The 21,999-nt window shown below is 48.0% G+C and overlaps 4 protein-coding genes across 8 annotated transcripts in view; 1 reads left to right on the top strand and 3 right to left on the bottom strand.

Moving 5' to 3' along the window:
• Nucleotides 1-2,017: 2,017 nt before the first annotated feature.
• On the bottom strand, nucleotides 2,018-4,164 carry ZNHIT2 (zinc finger HIT-type containing 2). Its single transcript, XM_081340145.1, has 2 exons — nucleotides 2,854-4,164; nucleotides 2,018-2,107 (listed from the first exon to the last, which is right to left on the bottom strand). The coding sequence occupies exon 1, from the start codon at nucleotides 4,160-4,162 to the stop codon at nucleotides 2,972-2,974; it is 1,191 nt and encodes a 396-aa protein (XP_081196271.1). The 5' UTR covers nucleotides 4,163-4,164; the 3' UTR covers nucleotides 2,018-2,107; nucleotides 2,854-2,971.
• Nucleotides 4,165-7,400: 3,236 nt separating this feature from the next.
• Nucleotides 7,401-14,350, bottom strand: FAU (FAU ubiquitin like and ribosomal protein S30 fusion). 2 transcript variants are annotated; one of them, XM_081340488.1, is made up of 5 exons: nucleotides 14,262-14,350; nucleotides 11,302-11,384; nucleotides 10,575-10,719; nucleotides 9,324-9,379; nucleotides 7,401-7,571 (listed from the first exon to the last, which is right to left on the bottom strand). In XM_081340488.1, the coding sequence occupies exons 2-5, from the start codon at nucleotides 11,374-11,376 to the stop codon at nucleotides 7,446-7,448; spliced, it is 402 nt and encodes a 133-aa protein (XP_081196614.1). In that variant the 5' UTR covers nucleotides 11,377-11,384; nucleotides 14,262-14,350; the 3' UTR covers nucleotides 7,401-7,445. The 2 variants fall into 2 exon arrangements, with proteins under 2 accessions (XP_081196614.1, XP_081196615.1); XM_081340489.1 differs by lacking the exon at nucleotides 14,262-14,350 and adding an exon at nucleotides 13,092-13,180.
• A 139-nt stretch (nucleotides 14,351-14,489) lies between these two features.
• MRPL49 (mitochondrial ribosomal protein L49) lies at nucleotides 14,490-19,217 on the top strand. Its single transcript, XM_081340426.1, has 4 exons — nucleotides 14,490-14,605; nucleotides 16,486-16,651; nucleotides 17,480-17,607; nucleotides 19,048-19,217. The coding sequence occupies exons 1-4, from the start codon at nucleotides 14,501-14,503 to the stop codon at nucleotides 19,192-19,194; spliced, it is 546 nt and encodes a 181-aa protein (XP_081196552.1). The 5' UTR covers nucleotides 14,490-14,500; the 3' UTR covers nucleotides 19,195-19,217.
• Nucleotides 16,696-21,999, bottom strand: part of LOC308675273 (pre-mRNA-processing factor 39-like) — a 30,574-nt gene continuing 25,270 nt past the window's right edge. For 2 of the 4 annotated variants that reach the window (XM_081340420.1, XM_081340421.1), the window contains exon 14: nucleotides 21,463-21,999. In XM_081340420.1, coding sequence (XP_081196546.1) covers nucleotides 21,937-21,999 — 63 coding nt within the window. In that variant the 3' untranslated portion in view covers nucleotides 21,463-21,936. Of the gene's footprint in view, nucleotides 16,857-21,462 lie in introns of those variants that run through there. The other 2 variants (XM_081340422.1, XM_081340424.1) reach the window with 2 other exon arrangements.

Here is a 21,999-nt window from a genome sequence, read left to right as displayed (position 1 = left end):
GACCATATGAGCAGCGGGCCCATGCACACCCACATGCATGAAGTTCATCTGGCTGGAGTGGTGGGCCAGGGCACACGCACAGCTCGACTGCAAGTTGAGCTACACATGCACGCTGTAGCCACAGCCTGGTAATGGGCCCTCAGAGTTATGATGATGATGATGATGATGATAATGATGATGATAATGATAATAATAATAATAATAATAATAATAATAAGAAGAAGAAGAAGAAGAAGAAGAAGAAGAAGAAGAAGAAGAAGAAGAAGAAGTTGGAAGGGACCTTGGAGGTCATCTAGTCCAACCCCGTGCTAAGGCAGGAAACCCTATACCATTTCAGACAAATGGCTGTCCAGTCTCTTCTTAAAAACCTCCAGGGGTTGCAGCATTCACCACCTCTGGAGGCAGGTTGTTCCACTGGATAGTTGTTCTAACTGTCAGGAAGTTTCTCCTTAGTTCTAGGTTGCTTCTCTCCTTGACGAGTTTCCATCCGTTGCTTCTTCTCCTGCTTTCATTTTGCCACATTTGCAAGTGTTCAGTAAGATGGTCTAGTTAGCCCAGTGGCTCCCAACCTTTTCTATACCCCGCACCCCTAGAACGCTTCTGATATATTCTCGCACCTCTTACAAAAGTTCAAAATAATGGCCACCAATTATGCATATACACTACAATTTTGAAAAGCCAGGTTTTCGCACCCTCTGGAATATCGTCTTGCAGCTCCAGGGGGTGCGAGCACCCCCAATTGGGAACCCCTGATCTAGAAGGTGGATATTTTTTAAGAGATTAACAGGATCCTTGAGAAGGAAAGACTTTTTGATTCTTAAAAGTCTAAACTCTACAAATTAACAAAGCAACACTAACCAGCAGACTGAAGTAGTAAAGGAGAACTCGATATAATTGGGAGTGTCGTAAAAAAAATGACACTTTTGGAAAACTTGCCCTAGAGATTTTCAAAGAGACATAACAATTAACTTTTAGTTTTTTTATGATTTAACTAAGGTCTTTGGGGGTTGGATTACGCCAGCTTTTTTAAAAAAAACATTTAAAACTCAAACTATTTGTGTTTTTTTTGCTCCTGAACAACAAATAATTGGATGCTGGGACGAATATTCATATTCTTTGTAATGGGAACTGGTGAACTGTTTTATTTCTAGCTAGCAGTGAAATCTTTTTTGAAAGGGATTTCTCTGAGTCACATTAATAACAATAAAGGTAGTCCTCGCCTTACGACCACAATTGAGCCCAAAATTTCTAAGTGACAAATCTGTTAAGCCAGCTTTGCCCCCTTTACGACCTTTCTTGCCACAGTGAACGACTGCAGCTGTTAAGTTAGCAACATGGTTGTTAAGCAAATCTAGTTCCCCACTGCATTTGCCGGGAGGTCGCAAAAAAGAGATCACGTGACACAAGGACACTGCGACCGTCATAAATACGAACCAGTTGCCAAGAGTCTGAATTCTGATCACGTGACCCTGGGGATGCTGCAATGGCCATAAGTATGCAAAATGGTCATCAATCACTTTTTTCAGGGCTGTCCTAACTTTGAATGGTCATTAGACTGTCGTCGAAGACTATTGAGGCAGGCCATAAAGAAAGATACAAAGAATACACAAAAATGCTGCATGGCATAAAAGTGAGGCATGAAGAAAATGCGTGTATTAGTTGGAAGAAGAACAAGGAAATGGAAGATGCCAAACCACAAGTTCAACTGTCGGTCACACCTCGTAGGCCAGCACAGAGTTCAGTTACAGCTAACCACGTATGTCTGTTTGTAGCTAACCGCAAACATGGTGCCGGAAACTTAAGACGCTTAGCAAGACACCTGTGACCTATGCGAGAGAAAAGGTTGCAAGACATTTTAACTATAATTTAGCATCGCTAAGGGGGTGGGGGGGCTAGGGATGAGCTAGAAGGGGGGCCTAGAACTCATGTAACCAATCAGAGCTCATAAGTTACATTTCCGTGTTTCGTTACTTGTGGAGACTACATACGTACTTGCTTTTCCATGAAAACGTGTTCAGACATTGACATTGCTTTTTATTCTGAACCTTTTGCGCAAAATAAAACAAACTTCTTTTGATTCCGGGGTCTCTTGATTCGGCAACACGATCTGTATTGGAACAAGAGAGAGAAAAATAATGCCAAGAAAGGAATCTTGAGGACTTGCTCTCTTGGGATCCTCCGGTACAGGGGTGTCAAACTCGCCACGTCACGTGACATGTCGCGACGTATGGTGACTTTTTCCCCCCCATTGCCAGAGCTGGGGTGGGCACAGTTTCGGCATGACGCATCTGGCCGGTGGGCTGGCAGTTTGACTACCCCTGCTCTGGTAGTTCCAGAATGAAGGAATTTACTGGCTTCTGCAATGGTTTTTGAAAGGAGATTGAGCAAGGAAATAAAAGGTGACGAAATGGAATGTAATTTTTGCAACGTTTCTCCCCTGCATCGTTTGGGGAAACACCGAGTTGTTGAGCGGCACTAGATACACATCTGTCTCTGAGTATTTGTTTTAAATATCAAAACCAATACTGTACAGGTAGTCCTTGACTTATGACCTTAGTTCCCCAGCCAGCATGGTTTAAGACGTTTGGACTTCCAATTCCCAGAATCCCCCAGCCAACCATGCTGGCTGGGGAATTCTGGGCGTTGAAGTCCCCACATCTTACGAAGTTGCTAAGCCTGAGACACCGCCGCACTTGGGATTTCACTCAAGTCCTAAGTAAACATAGCTGTGTGGGTCAACCAGGTTACAAGGAAGCAGGAAACAAAACAGGACACAACCTCAAGGATTCCTAGTCTTGCTTTTAAAATTACAGCTCTCCCATCGTCCAGTTTAGGGGGAGGAGAAAAACCAACCTAGCCGGTTGCTGTCTCATGTTCACGTTTAGGCTTCAGGCCCTGAGACACCCCACCCTGTGCCGTCATGCAAAGCCCACCGGCCCCCTTCTCCCCCAGGGGTGTGTGGGTGTCTGCTTCAGTCCAATTCTTCTATCAGAGGCTGTTTGGAAGGGGGAACTTTCCCTCCCCACATCTTCTCCAGCTCCTGAGTGATCGCGCCCACTTCTTCGGCCTCCACCACATGGGCTACGTATTCCCTCTGGACGTCCAAAGCCAGGGAGGGCAGCTCCTCCTGATTCTCCTTCACCCAGGAAAGCAGGAATTCGCACTTCTTCTTCGCCTTGTAGATCCTAGGCCGGTCCTCGGAGGCCACCCACCGCTTGCCTTGACCCAACAGCCTGGACAGGTGGGCGAGGGCCGCCAGGGCGAACCGGCTCCGTTTCTCCAGGCTGGGCCCCCTTAAAATCTGGCTCACAGCCTGCACTGCTCCGGCCTTTCCCAGTGGGCACTCCGGGTAGCGGCCGTCCGCCACGGCCTGCAGGGCGGCTTGCAAGGCCTCCCCCGTGGAGGAGAAGACCCGCTGGGCACCCAGCACGGCCGAGAGGTCCAGGAGGGTCTCGCAGACTTCGGGCAGCAGTTGGGCATCGTCCGCCTCTCCGTTGTAGAGCGACAGCGCGTAGGCGTAGGCGTAGAGGACGTTGGGCAGCTGGAAGCGCACCAGAGGGGAGACGGGGACGCTGGTGAAGTCGCTCAACGGGCGGATCGCCCCAGGCAGGGCAGGTGGCGAGTTCGAATCCCGGGCAGGAGGCAGGTCCGGGTCCCCTGCCACGGTCACTTCGTCTGGAAGCTGGGACGACGCCTCCAGGTCTTGCTTGGCTCCTGGCTGCTGCGAATCCTGGCCATCCTGAGCTCCAAGCAGCTGGACCAGGGGTGGCCCCTGGCCAGCCCCGACCCACCAGGGTTGCCAGGGGGGCAAAAGCGCCGAGATCTTCCCGCTGCTCAGCAGTTGCTGGAACCTCTGGCGCTGCTGAGAGCTCAGCTGCTGCCACAGGTCATCCGCCTGCGGGTCGAGGCCTAGCTCGGTCTCTGCATCCCCGGGCTCGCGTAGTTCCTGCAGCCGGAGAAGGGCCTCCCTCAGGCGGCGTCGCGTCGCCGCATCCCCCCGCTGGCCCCGGAGCCGAAGTTCCAACTCCCGCGTCTGGAAGTCCCGGGCGCAGGAGTCGTGCTCCCGGTAGCAAGGCACGGAGCAGAAGCGGACGTGGCAGCGCGGGCAGGTGTAGGGCGGCCGCTCGGCCTGGCACCGCACGCAGCAACCCGGCGCCGCCATGAGCCGAGAACGCTTCGGGAACGCTCGGCTATTTCCGGAGAGGGGAAAATTCGCCTTCCCTTGTGCTAATGCGCAGGCGCAGCCTGGAAAAAAAAACACCACACAGGCTTCGGAGGGGTGGTGGGCGATGTAGTCCTGCCGGCCCAACCGCCACTTGCTTCAGCGCTGAAGAAAAACTACATTGACCGTCATGCACCGGGCCCTAGTGGGGAGCATGTAGCAGACCGTTCCCGGGAAAATGACCTTAGTTCCCCAGCCAGCATGGTTTAAGACAGGGGTCTTCAAACTTGGCCCTTTTATGACTTGTGGACTTCAACTCCCAGAATTGAGGAATTCTGGGAGTTGAAGTCCACAAGTCATAAAAGGGTCAAGTTTGAAGACCCCTGGTTTAAGACGTTTGGGCTTCAATTCCCAGAATCCCCCAGCCAACCATGCTGGCTGGGGAATTCTGGGCGTTGAAGTCCCCACATCTTACGAAGTTGCTAAGCCTGAGACACCGCCGCACTTGGGATTTCACTCAAGTCCCAAGTAAACATATCTGTGTGCGTCAACCAGGTTACAAGGAAGCAGGAAACAAAAAAGTCTTCGGGAAATGACTTTCCTTCCCCCCCCCCCCACATGGGTTTTCGAAGAAAAGAATTCTGGGAGTTGAAGTCCACATAGCCTTCTACAATAGGGCTGGATCTGCTTAATTGGGTTTTGCGCTAAGCTGCAAAAGTGCAAAAAGGTGCCAGCAGCTTTTGACAAAACAGCTCCAGACCGTTAGCAGGAGAGCGCCTGGTCGTGTTCTTACAGGTAATCCTTGGACTTTCAACCCTTCATTTAGTGACCGGTTCAAGTCACAGAATAAGGGACGCGGTGGCTCAGTGGGTTAGGACGCTGAGCTTGTCGATCGGAAGGTCGGCAGTTTGGTGGGTCGAATCCCGAGTGCTGCGTAACAGAGTGAGCGCCTGTTACTCGTCCCAGCTTCTGCCAACCTAGCAGTTCGAAAGCACGTAAAAATGCAAGTAGAAAAATAGGGACCACTCCGGTGGGAAGGTAACAGCGTTCTGTGCGCCTTTGGCGTCTAGTCATGCCGGCCACATGACCACGGAGACGTCCTCGGACAAGCGCTGGCTCTTTGGCTTTGAAATGGAGATGAGCACCGGCCCCTAGAGTCGGAAACGACTAGCACGCATGTGCGGGGGAACCTTTACCTTTACTCAAGTCACAGAAGCACTGAAAAGTGACTTATGACCGTTTTCCACACTTACGACTGTTACAGCATGGGTGCGTCCCGTGGTTAAAATTCAGATGCTTGCAATTGGCACCTATTTATGACGGTTGCAGTGTGCCGGGGTCGTGTGCAATTTTGCAACCTTCTTCACAAGCAGTCAATGGAGAATCCGGTACCGCCGGTCAAGGATTGCCGACGGGCGATCCCCAGGGGGAGGGCGTTCTCTGTGGGCACGCCTGCCTTATGGAATCAACTGCCAACGGAACTCCGGACTGCCCCCCGACCTTCGTTCATTTCGCCGGCACCTAAAAACCTGGCTCTTTGAGCTATCTGGTCTGGACTGAGGGGTTTTAATGTTTTTAAATTGTGATTTTAATTTTTGGGGGCTAGACTTAATTTAATTTTAATTTTATATTGTAGTTTTTAAATTTTGCCTTGTAAGCCGCCCTGAGTCCTTCGGGAGTAGGGCGGTATATAAACCGAATTAATAATAATAATAATGTTACTAACAACCGTAGTGATTCACTTAAGAACTGTGGCAAAAAAAGGGTGGTAAAATGGGGCAAAATTCACACAAGAACTCTCTTGCTTAGCAACAGAAATCTTGGGCGCCATTGTAGTCATACGTTGAGGACTAGCTGTGTGTTACTCTGGATGGCCAGCACTTAAAAGACAGAATAAAAACAATAAACCAAACTAGGAAGAACAAAATTCTGAGACCGTTTTATTTCTGTGAGATACTTATTGGCTTCTCGCATCAAATTCTTAACTCCTTATGTGGACTTGGCTCTCCTCAATGTGAAAGCCCATCTGGATCCCATGAAAAGGTGGTCCTCAACCCACTCGATTTCTTTACGCAGGCAGTCCTTGACTTACAACCACTTGCTTAGTGACCGGTCGAACTTTTTTCCGCACTGGGAAAAGCGACTTAGCGCCATTTTTCACACTTTGCACCAGCCCCTTGGTCACGTGATCAAAATTCAGTCGCTTGGCAACCGATTCACATTTATGACGGTTGCCGTGTCCCAGGGTCACGCGATCCTCTTTTGCGAGCTTCTGACCAGCAAAGTCAATGGGGGAGCCTGATTCACTTAACGACCGTGTCATACTAAAGTCACTTAACATCTGTTTCGCTTAGCAAGTTAAATTTTCTGCCTCAAGTTTGTGGTCATAAATTCAGAACTACCCGTATAACGGTGTTTTTTTTTAACGGCTGCCTGAGGAATTCTGGGAGTTGACGTTGTCGCGGTTAAGAAACACTGGTAGGTCTGGAGATTCTCAGCCATCCAGGTGATGGTTGTCCCAAAGGTGCTCTTTCATGAGGCAACTGGACTTTTGTTTTCTTTGAAGAGGTTTCTCTTCTCACCCAAGAAGCTTCTTCGGCTGCAAGGAATATAAATCCTTCCATTCCTCCACCGTCCGGTCGGAGCCGAAGAAGCTTCTTGGATGAGAAGCGAAACGTCTTCCAAGAAAAACAAGAAAGGCCAGTTGCCTCGTAAAAAAAAAAAAACATCTTTGGGAAAACACTGATATGTCCAAAATAATTCTTTGTTCAGCCCTGTGAAATGACAATACATATAAAGCAGACATGTCAAACACAAGGCCCGGGGGCCGGATCCGGCCCGTGAAGTGGTTTCATGCGGCCTGCGAAGCCATCCTGGAAAGAGTGAGGGAACGGCCCCCACTGCCTTGGCCCTGGCCCAGAGACCCTCCTTCTGCCAGAGACCCTCAGATCTGTCCCAATCCTGCCCAGGCCCCCATAGGCACCCTTGATGCCAACGATGTAGAGCTGGCCATGCCCACCCAGTAGGCCATACGCACTCTAGCCACGCCCACCCAGTAGGCCATGCCCACCCAGGCCATACCCACCTGGTCCCCTGAGGGCAACAGCAATGCTGATGCGGCCCTCCATGAAATTGAGTTTGACACCCCTGAAGCATTCCTCTCTCTTTTGCCAACGATCGCAAAAGGTTGACTTGCGCGCCCGTGTGCCCCAAACAAGAAAAGTAGCAACCGCCGGGAAATGGTCCAGGCAAATATATGATTTATTATAGGACAGGGCGCTCTTTAGGAGTTGGCATTGGGCCCCTTCTTTTTACCAAAACCGGGCACGACGTTGACAAACCGGCGATTGTACTGCATGCGTCTTTTCGCCCGGCCCGTTTTCTTTTTTTTCTTTTCTTGCTTAGCAACCTGGAAAAAAAAAACATTTAAGCAGGCGTTAGTCAAAGATCTCGCCAGCCTTCTCACAGAATTCATTTCAGCTCTATGATGTTGAGCGGAGGCAAGCCCTTTCCTTAAGTCACCCTGCAAAAAAAAAAACACACACACACACACAAAACAACACCCCAGCTCATATTTGGGGGAAGAGATGAAAGCAACAGGCAGAAAGGCAAAAAAAAATAAAAATGCATGCACATGCGAAAAGGTATCATTTCCCACCCTCCCAGGCACTGAACCATTTTTGACTACCTCAACGTTACTTAGGCGTTTTCTAACGGGAGTTGTGTCCAGCAGGAATGTGAGGAACAGAATATTCTCTCGGGATAAATATACACTAGGTTAGAATATTGTATTGGGCCAAGTGTGATTAGATTTATTTATTTATTTATTTATTTATATTTTAATCCCATTTATATCCCACACTTCTCCGAAAACTCAGGGCGGCTTACAATTTAAGCACAAATCAATAGCAATAGCCTTCATTCTATGTATATGCCTGCTTATTAGGGCTTTCGCCGCCCCCCAAGCGGCATTTTTACAAAGTCAGCTTATTGCCCCTAACAATCTGGGTCCTCATTTTAGCTACCTGGGAAGGATGGAAGGCTGAGTCAACCTTGAGCCTGGTGGGACTCGAACCTGCACTAATGGCAGGCAGCTGGTGTTACTTAAGGAGGCATTAGCCCACTGCTCCAACAAGGCTCTTGCTGTTACCTTCCCACCGTAGTGGTCCCTGTTTTTCTACTTGCATTTTTACGTGCTTTTGAACTGCTAGATTGGCAAAAGCTGGGACGAGTAACAGGCGCTCACTCTGCTACGCGGCACTCGGGATTCGACCCACCAAACTGCCGACCTGATCGACAAGCTCAGCGTCCTAGCCCACCGAGCCTCCACGTCCACTTAGCAGGGAAAAAAGAATGGGATGGTCTAAAAGGCAGAGGTAGGCAACCTATTTTACTCAAGGGACGCGGTGGCTCAGTGGGTTAGGATGCTGAGCTTGTTGATCAGAAGGTCAGCAGTTTGGCGGGTCGAATCCCGAGTGCCGCGTAACAGAGTGAGCGCCTGTTACTCGTCCCAGCTTCTGCCAACCTAGCAGTTCGAAAGCACGTAAAAATGCAAGTAGAAAAATAGGGACCACTACGGTGGGAAGGTAACAGCGTTCCGTGCGCCTTTGGCGTCTAGTCATGCCGGCCACATGACCACGGAGACGTCCTCGGACAAGCGCTGGCTCTTCGGCTTTGAAACGGAGATGAGCACCGGCCCCTAGAGTCGGAAACGACTAGCACGCATGTGCAGGGGAACCTTTACCTTAGGCAACCTTGGGTCTTTTATGACTGGTGGACTTCAACTCCCAGAATTCCTGAGCCAGCCATGCTTGAGGGGAAAGGGAGAGGTTTCCAAGCTGAGCCGTGCTGGCTCAGGAACTCTGGGAGTTGAAGTCCACGAGTCATAAAAGAGCCAAGGTTGCCTACCCCTGGCCTAAGGTCTCCAGCCTTGAGCAAGCGGGTTGGACTAGAAGACCTCCGAGGTCCCTCCCAGCCCTAGGATTCTATCTTCTAGGTTCTAATTTCTTTTCTAGGCAAAGGGTCTCTACCAGCAATTGAAATGAGCGGCCAGCAATTCAGGCACTCTTGGTTATCCTTGGGGTCCACAAGCAGCAGGCTGAAGGATGCCCAAATACCCCACCCTCACAAACACAACCGTGGGTCATCCTGAACTGCCTACCTTTGGGGTCTGGCCCCTCACTTTGCCAGCACGAGCCAGGGAACCGTGGACCTTCCCTAGAGAGAAAAGCAGAACAGAGGCGGCTGTTTTTAACAGGGAACAGAAAACAAAGCCCGACACACCTGATGACAAAGGAAGTGGCTTTATCAATCGGTCACAAGGGACCATGAAGTTAATGTCCAGGCAGTCCTTGGCTTGCAACCACAGCTCTGTTGCTAAGTGAGACATTTGTTAAAGAGAATTTTGCCCTATTTAACTACCTTTCTTGCCACAGATGTTAAGCGAATCACTGCAGTTGTGACGTTAGCAACACGGTTGTGAAATGAATCCGGCTTCCCCACTGACTTTGCTTGACAGGTGGGGGCAAAGGGGGAAATCACGTGACCCTGTCCCGCTGCAACTGTCATAAATATGAGTCAGTTGTCAAATGTCTGAATTTGGATCACGTGAGCATGGGGATATTGCGATGCTCAAGTGTGAAAAACGGTCATAAATCACTTTTTTCAGTGCCGCTGTAATTCGGTCATTAAGTGAACTATTGTTGTGGCAAAAAAAAGAGTCCTAAAACTGGACAAAACTCACTTAACCGCCTTGCTTAACAACAAAGTTTGTGATCAATTGTGGTCACGAGTCAAGGACTGCCTGTATTACCTCTGTGGCATAGCAGAAGGGAATGTAGGGACAGGACTTTTAATCCCAGTTTGAATTTAGCACTTTGAACTTAACCTGGGAGATCTGGGCTTGGAAACAATGTTGGTATTTGGACAGGAGGCCACCAGGAAATCCCTGTGGTTGGAAGAGACTGGGAAGGCCCCCCCCACCCACCCCAAAAAATAACCCGAAATCAGGCAGTGACAAATCATTTCTGTATTGTTGCCAAAAGCCCCCGTATAGGATACTCATGAAGTTATCAGGAATGAAGCTCAATTAAACAGTCTATTTTTATAGTCTTATACACTGAATCGCAAATGAGCCAATCACATCTTAGCCTTATGTGCTCTTATGAATTTTAGGTGGTTACTTCATTGTTTTGTGTGTCATCAAAACTCAGAAAATTGAGTTAACTGGATAGAGAGTAATTTACGGTGTTGGTTCTTCTACCAACGCGAGAAATTTGTAAAATAAGAACCACAATTTATTCTTTTTCTGTGTACACTAGTGTGGGTATTTGTTTTTTGTATAGAGTAGCTCTGGAAGTTTCATAGCTCTTCGAACAGGCTTCCACCCAGTTCTTCTCTCTTTCATACTTACCACCGAGCATGCGTGCAGTAACCTCCAGAGTTGTGAGGTCACCGATGTCGCACTGACCAATGACACAATCATTTTCCAAGGGGATCCCGCCAAGAAGAATCACTTGATCCTCAAGGGCGATGCCCTCCAGGGATTCGATGCGAGACTAAACGGGGAAGAAACAAAAGTGGGAGCATGAATAATTGACACTTCGCTCACTAAGGCAGCACATGCCTTTGAGGCAGGGTTTGCCAACAGTGGCAACTTTTAAGACTTGTGGACTTCAACTCCCAGAATTCCACAGCCAGCTGTGGAATTTTTCCAATATCCACAACAGCTCTTGAATAAAAGGTAATAAAGATGATGAAAAGACAGTTTACAGCTCCTCAGTGAACAGAGGAGAGGAAAGGAATTTCCAACAGTCCTTGGACATTTTAAGGAAGTTTAAAATCTTGGCGGAGGACAATATTTAGGAAATGCCTTACAAACACAACATCCCCCAGGATCAGACTCATACATTGCTCCTTCTTGGCCAAGTTTTCAAACAGAAAACTCATTACAATCAGGTATTAATCGAACAACAATTTACTACTCCAAATTGATTTAGAAAGAGGAAAAAGCAAGCCTCAATCTTTGAAAGATTTCAGCATTTGCCCCAGTCTGAAGGAAGATTTATTTGGGAGAAACAAATGCCAGTTTCAGTAACAATATTCATCAGAATGAAACAACGACAACAATCATTCTTTACCTTAAGATGAGCAACTGTTTCATGTCCAGACACCTCAAGGGTGTGCAAATTCTGAGCACGAACGAAAAGCTGCATGGTTTCACCTGCAGAGATGAGAAAGCAAAGCAGCAATTAAGATCAGCAATCCACCACCCCAAAATTTAGCATCCTAATAATGGCAGAGTCCAATAAACTGGCCTCTTCCACCTCTTGCTGTTTTTAGACAAAGCAGTGAGTAAAATAAAGAGGATGTTTAAAAAAAGAGAGAGCTGTGAGTCTCTTTCAATCCACCCCATCCTTCCAGGCAACAAAATGTTATCTTAGGTTTTCCATCTTGATAGTATTTTTATTTTTTTATTTTTTATTTTAATTCCATTTATATCCCGCCCTTCTCCGAAGACTCAGGGCGGCTTACAAGCTTAGCAGTAGCCTTCATTCTATGTATATGCCTGCTTATTAGGGCTTTCACACACACCCCCCCCCAAGCGGCATTATTACAAAGTCAGCTTAATTGCCCCCAACAATCTGGGTCCTCATTTTACCTACCTCGGAAGGATGGAAGGCTGAGTCAACCTTGAGCCTGGTGGGACGCGAACCTGCACTAATTGCAGGCAGCTGGTGTTACTTAAGGAGGCATTAGCCCACTGCTCCACCAAGGCGCTATCAGTGGTCAAGAACTTAAAAAGGATGGAGAGAATATATAAGGTTGCCTTTGACAACTGGCCCTATACCAGTTTGACTGATAAATATAATGAGCCATTATTTTGTACGGTCACACAAACCAAAAATAGAAGGTATAAGTTGGAGCGGCCTAGACTTAATTTTTATTTACTATTTATTAAATTTGTTTGCTGCCCATCTCACCTCAAGGTAGTCTGGGCAGCTTAAAAGCGATACAACTATACCAGTAAAAATACAAAATTATAATTAAAAGAACGCAATATTAAAAGGTTTCTTTGCAATGAAATATTTCCCTGAATAAGATCCGTCGAGCAGCGGAGCAGAGCATCCCTGGAAGTTGTGGTTTTTTCACTGTTGGATGTTTTTAAGCACAGGAAGGTCAGCCAGCCATCTAAGATGGTTAGATTGGTTTTCTTGCATACAGGTAATCCTCGACTTACAAAAGTTCATTTCCCGATTGCTTGAAGTTACAACAGCACTGAAAGAAGTGACTTATGACCATTTTTCACACCGTTGCAGCATCCCCTTGGTCATGTCATCAAAACTCAAGATGCTTGGCAACTGGCTCACATTTATGACGGTTGCAGCGTCCCAGGGTCATGCGATCCCCTTTTGTGACCTTTTCACAAGCAAAGTCAATGGGGGAAGCCATTCACTTAAAAGACCACCTGATTCACTTAACAACAGCAGCGATTCACTTAACTGTGGCAAGAAAGGTCGTAAAATGGAGCAAAGTTGACTTAACTCTCTTGCTTAGAAACAGAAACGTTGGGCTCAACTGTGGTCATAAATCGAGGACTACCTCTACTGCTGCGTTTCTCAGTCTTGGCGATTTTAAGATGGGTGAAAGAACTGTTGTAAGTAGAGGATTACCTGATACTTCCTTTTAGGATTTCTTCTCCCCTTCAGATAGGAATTAGTGGTGGCCGGCTCCAAGCCTAGGTGTGGTTGACTATTAATACCTGCTGAAACAGATCTTTTCTTTGAAGATGGGTGGACTTCAACTCCCAGAATTCCCAGGGAATTCTGGGAGTTCAAAGCCCACCCATGTTGCGGCCACGTGACATCGTCATGTCACTTTTTTGGGTGCTGTTGTAACTTTGAACGAACTGTTGTAAGTAGAGGACTACCTGTTCTTCCCTCTAGGATTTCTTCCTGGTCTGCCGTCCAGATAGGAATTAGAGCTGACTGGCTCCAGTCTCTCGGTGAATCTGCTGAAATCAGATCTTTCCTCAAGTTTGGCAACTTTATTTATTTGATTTATATGTTCCCAAAGGACTCAGGGTGGTTTACAAGGCAAAATTTAAAAACAATCCAATATAAAATAAAAATAAATTAAATTAAGTCTAGCCACAAAAATTAAATCACAATTTAGAAACATTAAAACCCTCAGTGCAGACCAGATAGCTCAAAGAGCCAGGTTTTTAGGTCCCGGCGAAATGAACTTTGAAGATGGGTGGACTTCAACTCCCACAATTCCCCAGCCGGCATGGAGTTTAGCTTCAACTCCTCTCAGGTGCGCGTAGGTCGGATTGCATCATACTAAAAAAAACCTACGCCCACCCCATTGCCGGCAATGGGGGGGGGGGGAAAGTTGCGCTACGTCACAAGTTTGACACGCCTGTCTTAAATCCTGCTGGCTGGGGAATTCTGGGAGTTGAAGTCCACCCATGTTAAAGATGCCAAGGTTGAGCAACACAGCCAGCAAAGGGGCTGATCTGAGGCCCCCGCCCCCCCCTCATCCAGCACAATCCCAGTTTCTTCCTTCCTTACCCATCTTTTCCATCAAATCCCTTGTCTCGGTCCTATTTTCCTTCCTATTTTCTTTCCTATTTTTCCTTCCTATTTTCCTTCCTATGGTCCTCCAACTTCAGTTTCAGGACCACCCCCACCCCCCATTTAAATAGCTGAGCTTTCATTCTTGCCTCTTCCTCCTCCTCCTCCCCCACCCCCACCCGCCATAGCCTTTCAAGGCCCAGTTTCTTTCGCCCGCTGCTCTGAACCCAATGGGCGCCGAGGCTGGGGAGCATGGGGGTGGTAGTCCAAAGCCCCTGGGGAGCGGCGGGGAGAAGGCAGAGAGTCGGGGATGCGCAAAGGACTCGAGGGGCCGGGAGAGCAGATGGGCCGGGGATGATGGGTAGCACCAGAGCAGGCTGAAGACCCTTCGTTAGGGAGGACCTGGCCGCGGATGATGGGAGTTCAAGGCCTCGAAAGGGAGAGGAGGTGGATCTCGGCCCCCGCCCCTCCAAAGAAAGGAGGCCGCCGAGCCCGTAGCAGGAAAAAAAGTTCGCGCCCCTCACCCGCCTCACGCCGAGCCAAGATGGAGGCCGGAGAGAAGAAGAGAAACCGCCGCCTCACGCCGAGGAGGGAAAAGGAAAGACTGGCGGAAGGGGCGGGGCCACGGGAGGCGCAGGCGCACTGCGGAAGGCGCCGCTAAGCTGCCCTTTTTCGCGCTTTCTCCCCGCCCCCTGCGCGGCCGGCGCCTGACGTCACCCACGGGGGTCGCCCTGACGTCATCCGGGCGCGCCGCCGAGCCAAGATGGCGGCCTTCCCCTCCGCTTTAGCCGGCGTCGGGCTGAGAAAGACGCTGCTGGTCCTGCGAGCGGTCGGGCGGCCGGGACGGCCCTGGCAGGCGGCCTTGCTGGTAGGGGCAGAGGCGGAGGGGTGTCTGTGGGCTCCGAGGGGAGCATTTCGGGCTGGTCTGGCGCGGTTGGCACAACCATTTTGAGGGGTCTGTAGCATCACCGAGGCAAATGGAGCGGGTTTTGGCTGCCCTGTAGTGGCCGTCCGGCTTTCTGCAGCCCAGATATGGTACCCCGGCTTGGAAGCTGGTTCTTCTCTTGGTACGACAGGCAGAAGCATTGCAGGTTGATTATCCCGCCAGATCTATGCAACTGGCCGAGTCTCTTAAGGGGAGGTTTCCCGCTTTTATTTGTTAATAATAAACCTTTATTGTCAAAGTACAAAATGTGTACATTGAGATTAGCTGAGCCTCCCCCCCCCCGTGCTCTCTCCCCCCAACACACAGTGATTGTTATCCCGCCTTTCCTCTTCCTGTTTTCCCCACAACAACAACAACCCTGTGAGGTGAGTTGGGCTGACAGAAAGAGAGAGACTGGCCCAAAGTCCCTCAGCTAGCTTTCATGGTTAGGACGGCACTAGAAATCTCAAAAGTTACCCAGCCTGCTTGTATGCTTAGAACAGGACTAGAACTCACTGCCTGCTGGTGATTGGCCCAAAGTCATGCAGGTGGCTTTTGTGCCTAAGGCAGGACTAAAACTCGCTGCCTGCTGGTGATTGGCCCAAAGGTGAACTGCAGTAGTATAGGTTCTTCTGCTTGAGGAGGGGGCTGGGACTAGAAGACCTCCAAGGTCCCTTCCAGCTCTATTCTATTCTAAGGTGGGACTAGAATTAGACTGTGAACAGGAGTGCTGATTTACTACCAGCCTATGGCGAGGGTAGCTCAAGCAAAGGACAGCTAATGACTTAAAAGCCATCCATCCATCCACAGGTCCCAATCAACATCTAAAAACCCACGTACAACAGGCACCATATAAATACCACACAGAGAATAGCACACACTCTGCTAGAGAGAAGACTAGACCTTTGGTCTTGGTGACTGACCCAGATTGGATCCTGCAACATAGTCCTGGGATGTGTATATTTGCCTTTGTTGGTGGGACTAGAATTCGCTCGTCTCCTGGTTTCTAAGCCATCACCTTAACCATGCCACCAAACTAGTCGTCTTTCAATGGGTGATTCTTTAATCCCTGCATTTTGCCCATAACGTTCTCCCCAAATCCAAAATACAAAAATGTCTTCTTCATTTTTTTGTCTCTGCGCTTGTTAAGAATGTTATTTATGGGATGGGGCAGTTGATTAAAGTTAGATTCTAAATGTTATCTAGCCTTTCTGTTTATGTCTTCTGCTCACATGCATCTCCCATCCCTTTCCTGCTTGACGTTAGACTTTCACTTCCATCATGTTCAGCTGCCTTGCTGCTTTCTTGGAACTCTTGAATCCTTTCCTCCTAGCATTCCAGTCATGTGGGCTCCAGGCTAACAGGAAAAACAGTTTACTCCCTCAACTTTTATTAAATTGAATGCAGTAATTACAAATGGAAAGGGACGTGGTGGCTCAGTGGGTTAGGATGCTGAGCTTGTCGATCAGAAGGTCAGCAGTTTGGCAGGTCGAATCCCGAGTGCCGCGTAGCAGTGAGCGCCTGTTACTCGTCCCAGCTTCTGCCAACCTAGCAGTTCGAAAGCACGTAAAAATGCAAGTAGAAAAATAGGGACCACTCCGGTGGGAAGGTAACAGCGTTCCGTGCACCTTTGGCATCTAGTCATGCCGGCCACGTGACCATGGACAAGCGCTGGCTTTTTGGCTTTGAAATGGAGATGAGCACCGGCCCCTGGAGTCAGAAAAGACTAGCACACATGTGTGGGGGAACCTTTACCTTTACCTAATTACAAATGAACTTTGTAGGGAAAATTAGCTCACTGCTATCTCATCCTTCTGTTTCAGAGACATGTTTCGGGTAAGTCCAATTCTGCAGACCTGAAGTACCCCGGGATTGTTGAGTCTACTGAGGAATATAAATTTGTGGAGAGGTTGATACCACCTACCACGGTGCCTGTACCTCCCAAACACGACCAGTATCCTACACCTTCTGGATGGAGAGCACCACAAGGTAAAATGGGGCAAAACACTTCCAGATTTGATTTCCTTAATGTATAACAGACATGTCAAACTTGCGACGTCACGTGATTTCATGCAATGTATTTGCCATTGCCGGCGATGGGGTGAGCGTGATTTCCTGGTGACACGTCCAACCCGCGGGCCGGCAGTTTGACACCCCTGCATCATTTGACAAATTGTTCTAGTAAGTTTCCTCCCTGAAAAGAAAATTGAGCAAAATTAAGCCTTCTTGGTAGAGTAACTGCATTCACTATAAAATAAAAAACAGCTTCTTTTCACTCAGTTCTCCCTGACTCATGCCTCTTGTTATAACTTCACGTTAAGCACATTGGTTTGTGCTTAAATTGTAAGCCGCCCTGAGTCCTCGGAGAAGGGCGGGATATAAATGGGATTAAAATAAAAATAAAATATAAATAAATAAATAAATAAATGTATCTTAAATTAAGCACGTGTGCAAAATTGATAGTTTATTTATTTAATTTAATTTAATTTAATTTGTATACCGCCCTTCTCCCAAAGGACTCAGGGCGGTGAACAGGGCCATAAATACCAAAATAACCAAAATACAAAATTAAAAACAAATTAAACCTTAGTGCCCAAATGTAAAAATAAATTATATTAAAACAATAATTAAAACCCAAACCCATCAGACCAGGCCGGCTTGTTCAAACAAATAGGTTTTTAGATCACGTCGGAAGGAGCGAAGGTCGAGTTGAGCAAGAGGGAAATAAATCTCCCCCGACCAGATTTTGTTATAAATTACTTATTGTATGAAAAGACAATACAGTTAATATTTATTTTATGTTGCCAATGCTTTCAGACCTGCCTCCTGATCTTCCCTACTTTGTACGGCGGTCCCGCATGCACAATGTACCTGTGTACAAAGATACTTCTCATCATGGAACAAGGAAGATAACTATTATCAGGAAAATTGAAGGTGATATCTGGGTAGGTTATAGTTTTCTCTACCAAGCTGGCATAAGTGCTGTGGCAGTGTGAGCTGATTTTAATCTTTCAGATCTCTCTGGAGATTCTCATGGTTGTCCCAAAGGTGCTTTTTCAAAAGGCAACTGGATTTTTTTCTTTGTTTTTCTTTGGAGATATTTTGCTTCTCATCCAAGAAGCTTTTTCAGATGTGGAAGAAGCGAAATGTTTCCAAGGCAAAAAGTAGGAAAGTCCTGTTGCCTTTTGAAAAAAGCACTTTTGGGACTTCAAGTCTGTCCTGAATGGGCACTCTGTTGGCTGATCCCAGATGGCTTCTTGAGTGGAGCTTGGCACATGAACGTTCGTGTGAGTGGAGCTTCGCATGCGTGCGCGTGTGCCCGCCACTTGTGCGAGTGGAGCTTCGCACATGCACAGGCTCGCCCATTGCTCTCATGGTCCGCTTCTGAAGAAGCTGCAGCCGTGTAGTGGGCTGTGGCTCAGGGGTTGGGGACCCCTTTTCCTACCTGGCAGCTAGGATGATTGCTTGGAGGCTGCAGTTGGTTCAGAGTGCGCCGGCCTCTGTGCTAATTGGCACTCACCAGAGACAGCTTGTCAGATCAGAGCTAGACTGGATACTGGTAGGCTTCTGGGTGCCCTAGTCCAGGGCTTTTCAACCAGTGGTACAGGTACCACCTGTGGTACATTGGCACCTGGCAGGTGGTACGCAACCATCCTAGGAAAGTGGTAGCGGGGGAGAGGAATGAGCTGAACCGGTGGCAGCAGTGCATAAGCGTGAGCAAGAGACGGCTGGAGCTGCAGGACTGTCAGGGCTCAGCGGAAGCGCCAGGATCCAGCTGGAGCTCAGCACTGATCCTGGCGCTTCTGAGCCCAGAAGAAGCGCCGATCAGCTGGAATGTGGCAGCATCTCCAGGGTCTTGTGATTTACATTCAGATGCTTGGCAACTGATTCATATTTATGATGGTCACCATGTCCCAGGGTCATGTGAAGTGACCAAAACCTGCTGCAACCACACAGCAGACGGGAGGGGGGGGGAATAAAAACCAAACACCCCCACCCCACCCCCACTGCCAATCCTCGACAGAAATGCTCCCAACAATGAAAACCTCGGACAGGAGGAAGAGCGCCACCGGGTGGGCAGGCAGGGGTCTTGCTCGGCTGTGGCTTGGGGGGCCCTTTTTTCAGTGCCATTGTAACTTTGAACAGTCACTAAGCAAACTGTTGTAAGTCGAGGACTACCTGTACTTCATCACTTTTTTTCCTTTTTTTTTTTTTGGTCATCAAGTTTTTGACACCTTGCTAGGCGACTGGTGGTACTCGGATGTTGCCATATCCTAAAAGTGGAACAATGGGTGAAAAGGTTGAAAAGCCCTAGCCTAGAGATCAGGCAATCAACTAACTAAATACATGTGGTAACCTGTAAATTTACATTTTTTTTTCTCTAGGCCCTGGAGAATGATGTGAAGAGTTTCCTCACGGAATTGTCCGGACAAACGCCAGCAACCCAAGTCAACGAAAATACCTGTAGCATCCGTGTCAAGGGCTACTTTGAAGAGGAACTAAAGACGTGGTTGATGGACAGAGGCTTTTAAATAAAGGATAGCAGATGCGTCGAGCTTTGTCCCCCTGCGAAGATGCACTTGGGAAACCTGTTCTTACTCAATGGGTAATTCTGGCTTAGTCCAGTGGTGCCGCTCCTAGTAAGAATCCCTTGTTTGCTAAGTACAAGATACAAGTAGTCCTTGACTTACAACAGTTCATTTAGTGACCCAAGTTACAACAGCGCTGAAAAAAGTGACGGATGACTGTTGCGAGTTTGACACACACACACACAACCCCTGCAATAGAGGAAACCCCATTCTGTTAACCACCATTGAACTGCAGTGATTTCCTTAACCACCTTAGCCCAAAAGGTTGTAAAACCAGACGTGACTGAACTGCCTCGCTTAGCAACGGAAATTCGGGTCCATTTGGTTGGTTGTAAGGTAAACGCCGCCTGTTTATGACTAAAACGGGATTTAAAGCTCAAGTCGCAGTTATTTCTCTTTTAGCTCACCTTTATTTGCTGTACCTCGGGGCACGACGATTGCAAGAACGTGATGATGGCTTATGGCAGGGGTCCCCAACCTTTCTTGGTCCTGTGGCAGCTTCGGCGGCCCGGGGGAGGAATGGTTTCACGCACACAACCTAATTCCCACGCGTGCACAAATGAAGCTTTGCGTGCTCACGCACCACTTCGGCGGTTCCCAATGGACCATGACCCACAGTTTGGGGATCGCTGGCTTATGGGGCAAGGGAAGTGGAGAAATGAGTTGTGTTCCAAGGGTTTACGTTGCCCCACCAGACAATTCATGCAGCAGAAAACTGTCAGTTTTATCCTTTTAGCTGTACATATCAGCAAAGGAAAGCTGAAAAGGTCCTAGGGTAGAATCAAAGCAGTGGGACATATAAATCGGTATAAATTTAGGTCACGGCACTTGTGTATTCATAAAGGAAGCAGTAAAGTTCAAATCCCAGTGACAACTTGGGCTAACCCAGGGGTCTGCAACCTTGACAACTTTTAAGACTTGTGGACTTCAGCTCCCAGAATTCCTCAGCCAGCTGGCTGAGGAATTTGGGAGCTGAAGTCCACAAGTCTTAAAAGTTGTCAAGGTTGCAGACCCCTGGAATAACCCAAACCCACACACTTCAAGTGGCAGGGTAAAAAGTCCTTTGATACTAGAGGTAATCCTCGACATACGATCACCAGTCAAACATTTTTGTTGCTAAGCAAGACATTTCTTAAGTGAATTTCCCCCCTTTTTACGACCTTTCTTGGGACAGTTGTTAAGTGAATCGTTGCGGTTGTTAAGCTAGTTCTTAAACGAATCTGGCTTCCCCATTGATTTTGCTTGTCAGGTCGCCAAAGTGGTTGACGTTATCCTGGGACATGAGTGTCCAATGTTTGATCACATGACTATAGGGGGGGGGTGCTGCAACGGTCATCATTGTAAAAACGGTCATGTCATTTTTTTCGCTGCTGTTGTAACTTTGAACGAACTGCTGTAATTAGAGGACTACCTCTTCTTCCCGCTAGGATTTCTTCTTGGTCTGCCGTCCAGATAGGAATTAGAGCTGACTGGCTTCAAGTCTCGGTGTGATTTGAATCTGCTGAATCAGATCTTTCCTCAAGTTTGGCAACTTTGAAGATGGGTGGACACCAACTCCCAGAATTCCTCAGCCAGCATGGAGTTTAGCTTCAACTCTTAAATCATGCTGGCTGGGGAATTCTGAGAGCTGAAGTCCACCCCTCTTAAAGCACTCTGACTAGGGAATTCTGGGAGCTGAAGTCTACCCCTCTTAAAGCACTGGCTAGGGAATTCTGGGAGCTGAAGTCCAACCTTCTTAAAGCATGCTGGCCAGGGAATTCTGGGAGCTGCAGTCCACCCCTCTTAAAGCACTCTGGCTAGGGAATTCTGGGAGCTGAGGTCTACTCCTCTTAAAGCATGCTGGCTAGGGAATTCTGTGAGCTGAAGTCCACCCCTCTTAAAGCACTGGCTAGGGAATTCTGGGAGCTGAGGTCCACCCTTCTTAAAGCATGCTGGCCAGGGAATTCTGGGAGTTCAATTCCACCCCTCTTAAAAGCATGCTGACAGGGGAATTCTGGGAGCTGAAGTCCACCCATGTTAAAAGTTGCCAAGGTTGAGAAACACTACCTTAAAGCAATCTTACAAGGGTCGGCTCTAAATAAAGAGTGGATGACAACGGTGCTTGCTTCGGCAGCACATATACTAAAATTGGAACGATACAGAGATGATTAGCATGGCCCCTGCGCAAGGATGACACGCAAATTCGTGAAGCGTTTTTTAAAAAAAAGTGGATGACACGTTACCGATTCCAGTTTATTTACAGCTGCAAAAAGTGAAAATGTACAGAGGGAACCCTTTTACAAAAAAACAAAAAACACGCTGTTTCCAAGGCCTTGATTCAAAATGAAGCTACATTTGCAACCAGGAAGTGGATGGGAGTGTTACAACGGCCTGTGGTTGTGCATCTTCAGAAGTATCTCTGCTGGACTTCCCACGGCCGCAGCCACGGAACGAAGAACTCCTGTTTCTTCACGCAGGATCTCCTGATGGCAACGTGTCCTCTCCAGTTTTGAAAATGTAGGGGGCAGATGATAAAATCAAATTAGTAGAAAAAGGGTCAGGTTTTTCTAAAGCTTGGAACAAGTCTCTCCATCGCCGTCGGGAAAGAGACCAGAGTCAGCCATTTGCTTCCGTTCAGAAGTTGAGCAAAGATAGCCAGAGCTGCCCATCTAGGCCCCAGACACAACCATCTCTGGTCAGTTATTTTTAGGTCTGCTGGTAGTACTGATTGTAGTTCCACGTGTTCTGGTATCCATAGTTACTGTAATT

Source organism: Vipera berus (assembly GCF_964194415.1).
Source record: "Vipera berus genome assembly, chromosome: 16".
NCBI classification, from domain to species: Eukaryota; Metazoa; Chordata; class Lepidosauria; order Squamata; family Viperidae; genus Vipera; species Vipera berus.
The sequence above is the reverse complement of the archived record's forward strand: the minus strand, read 5'-3'. Positions and strand labels throughout refer to the sequence as shown.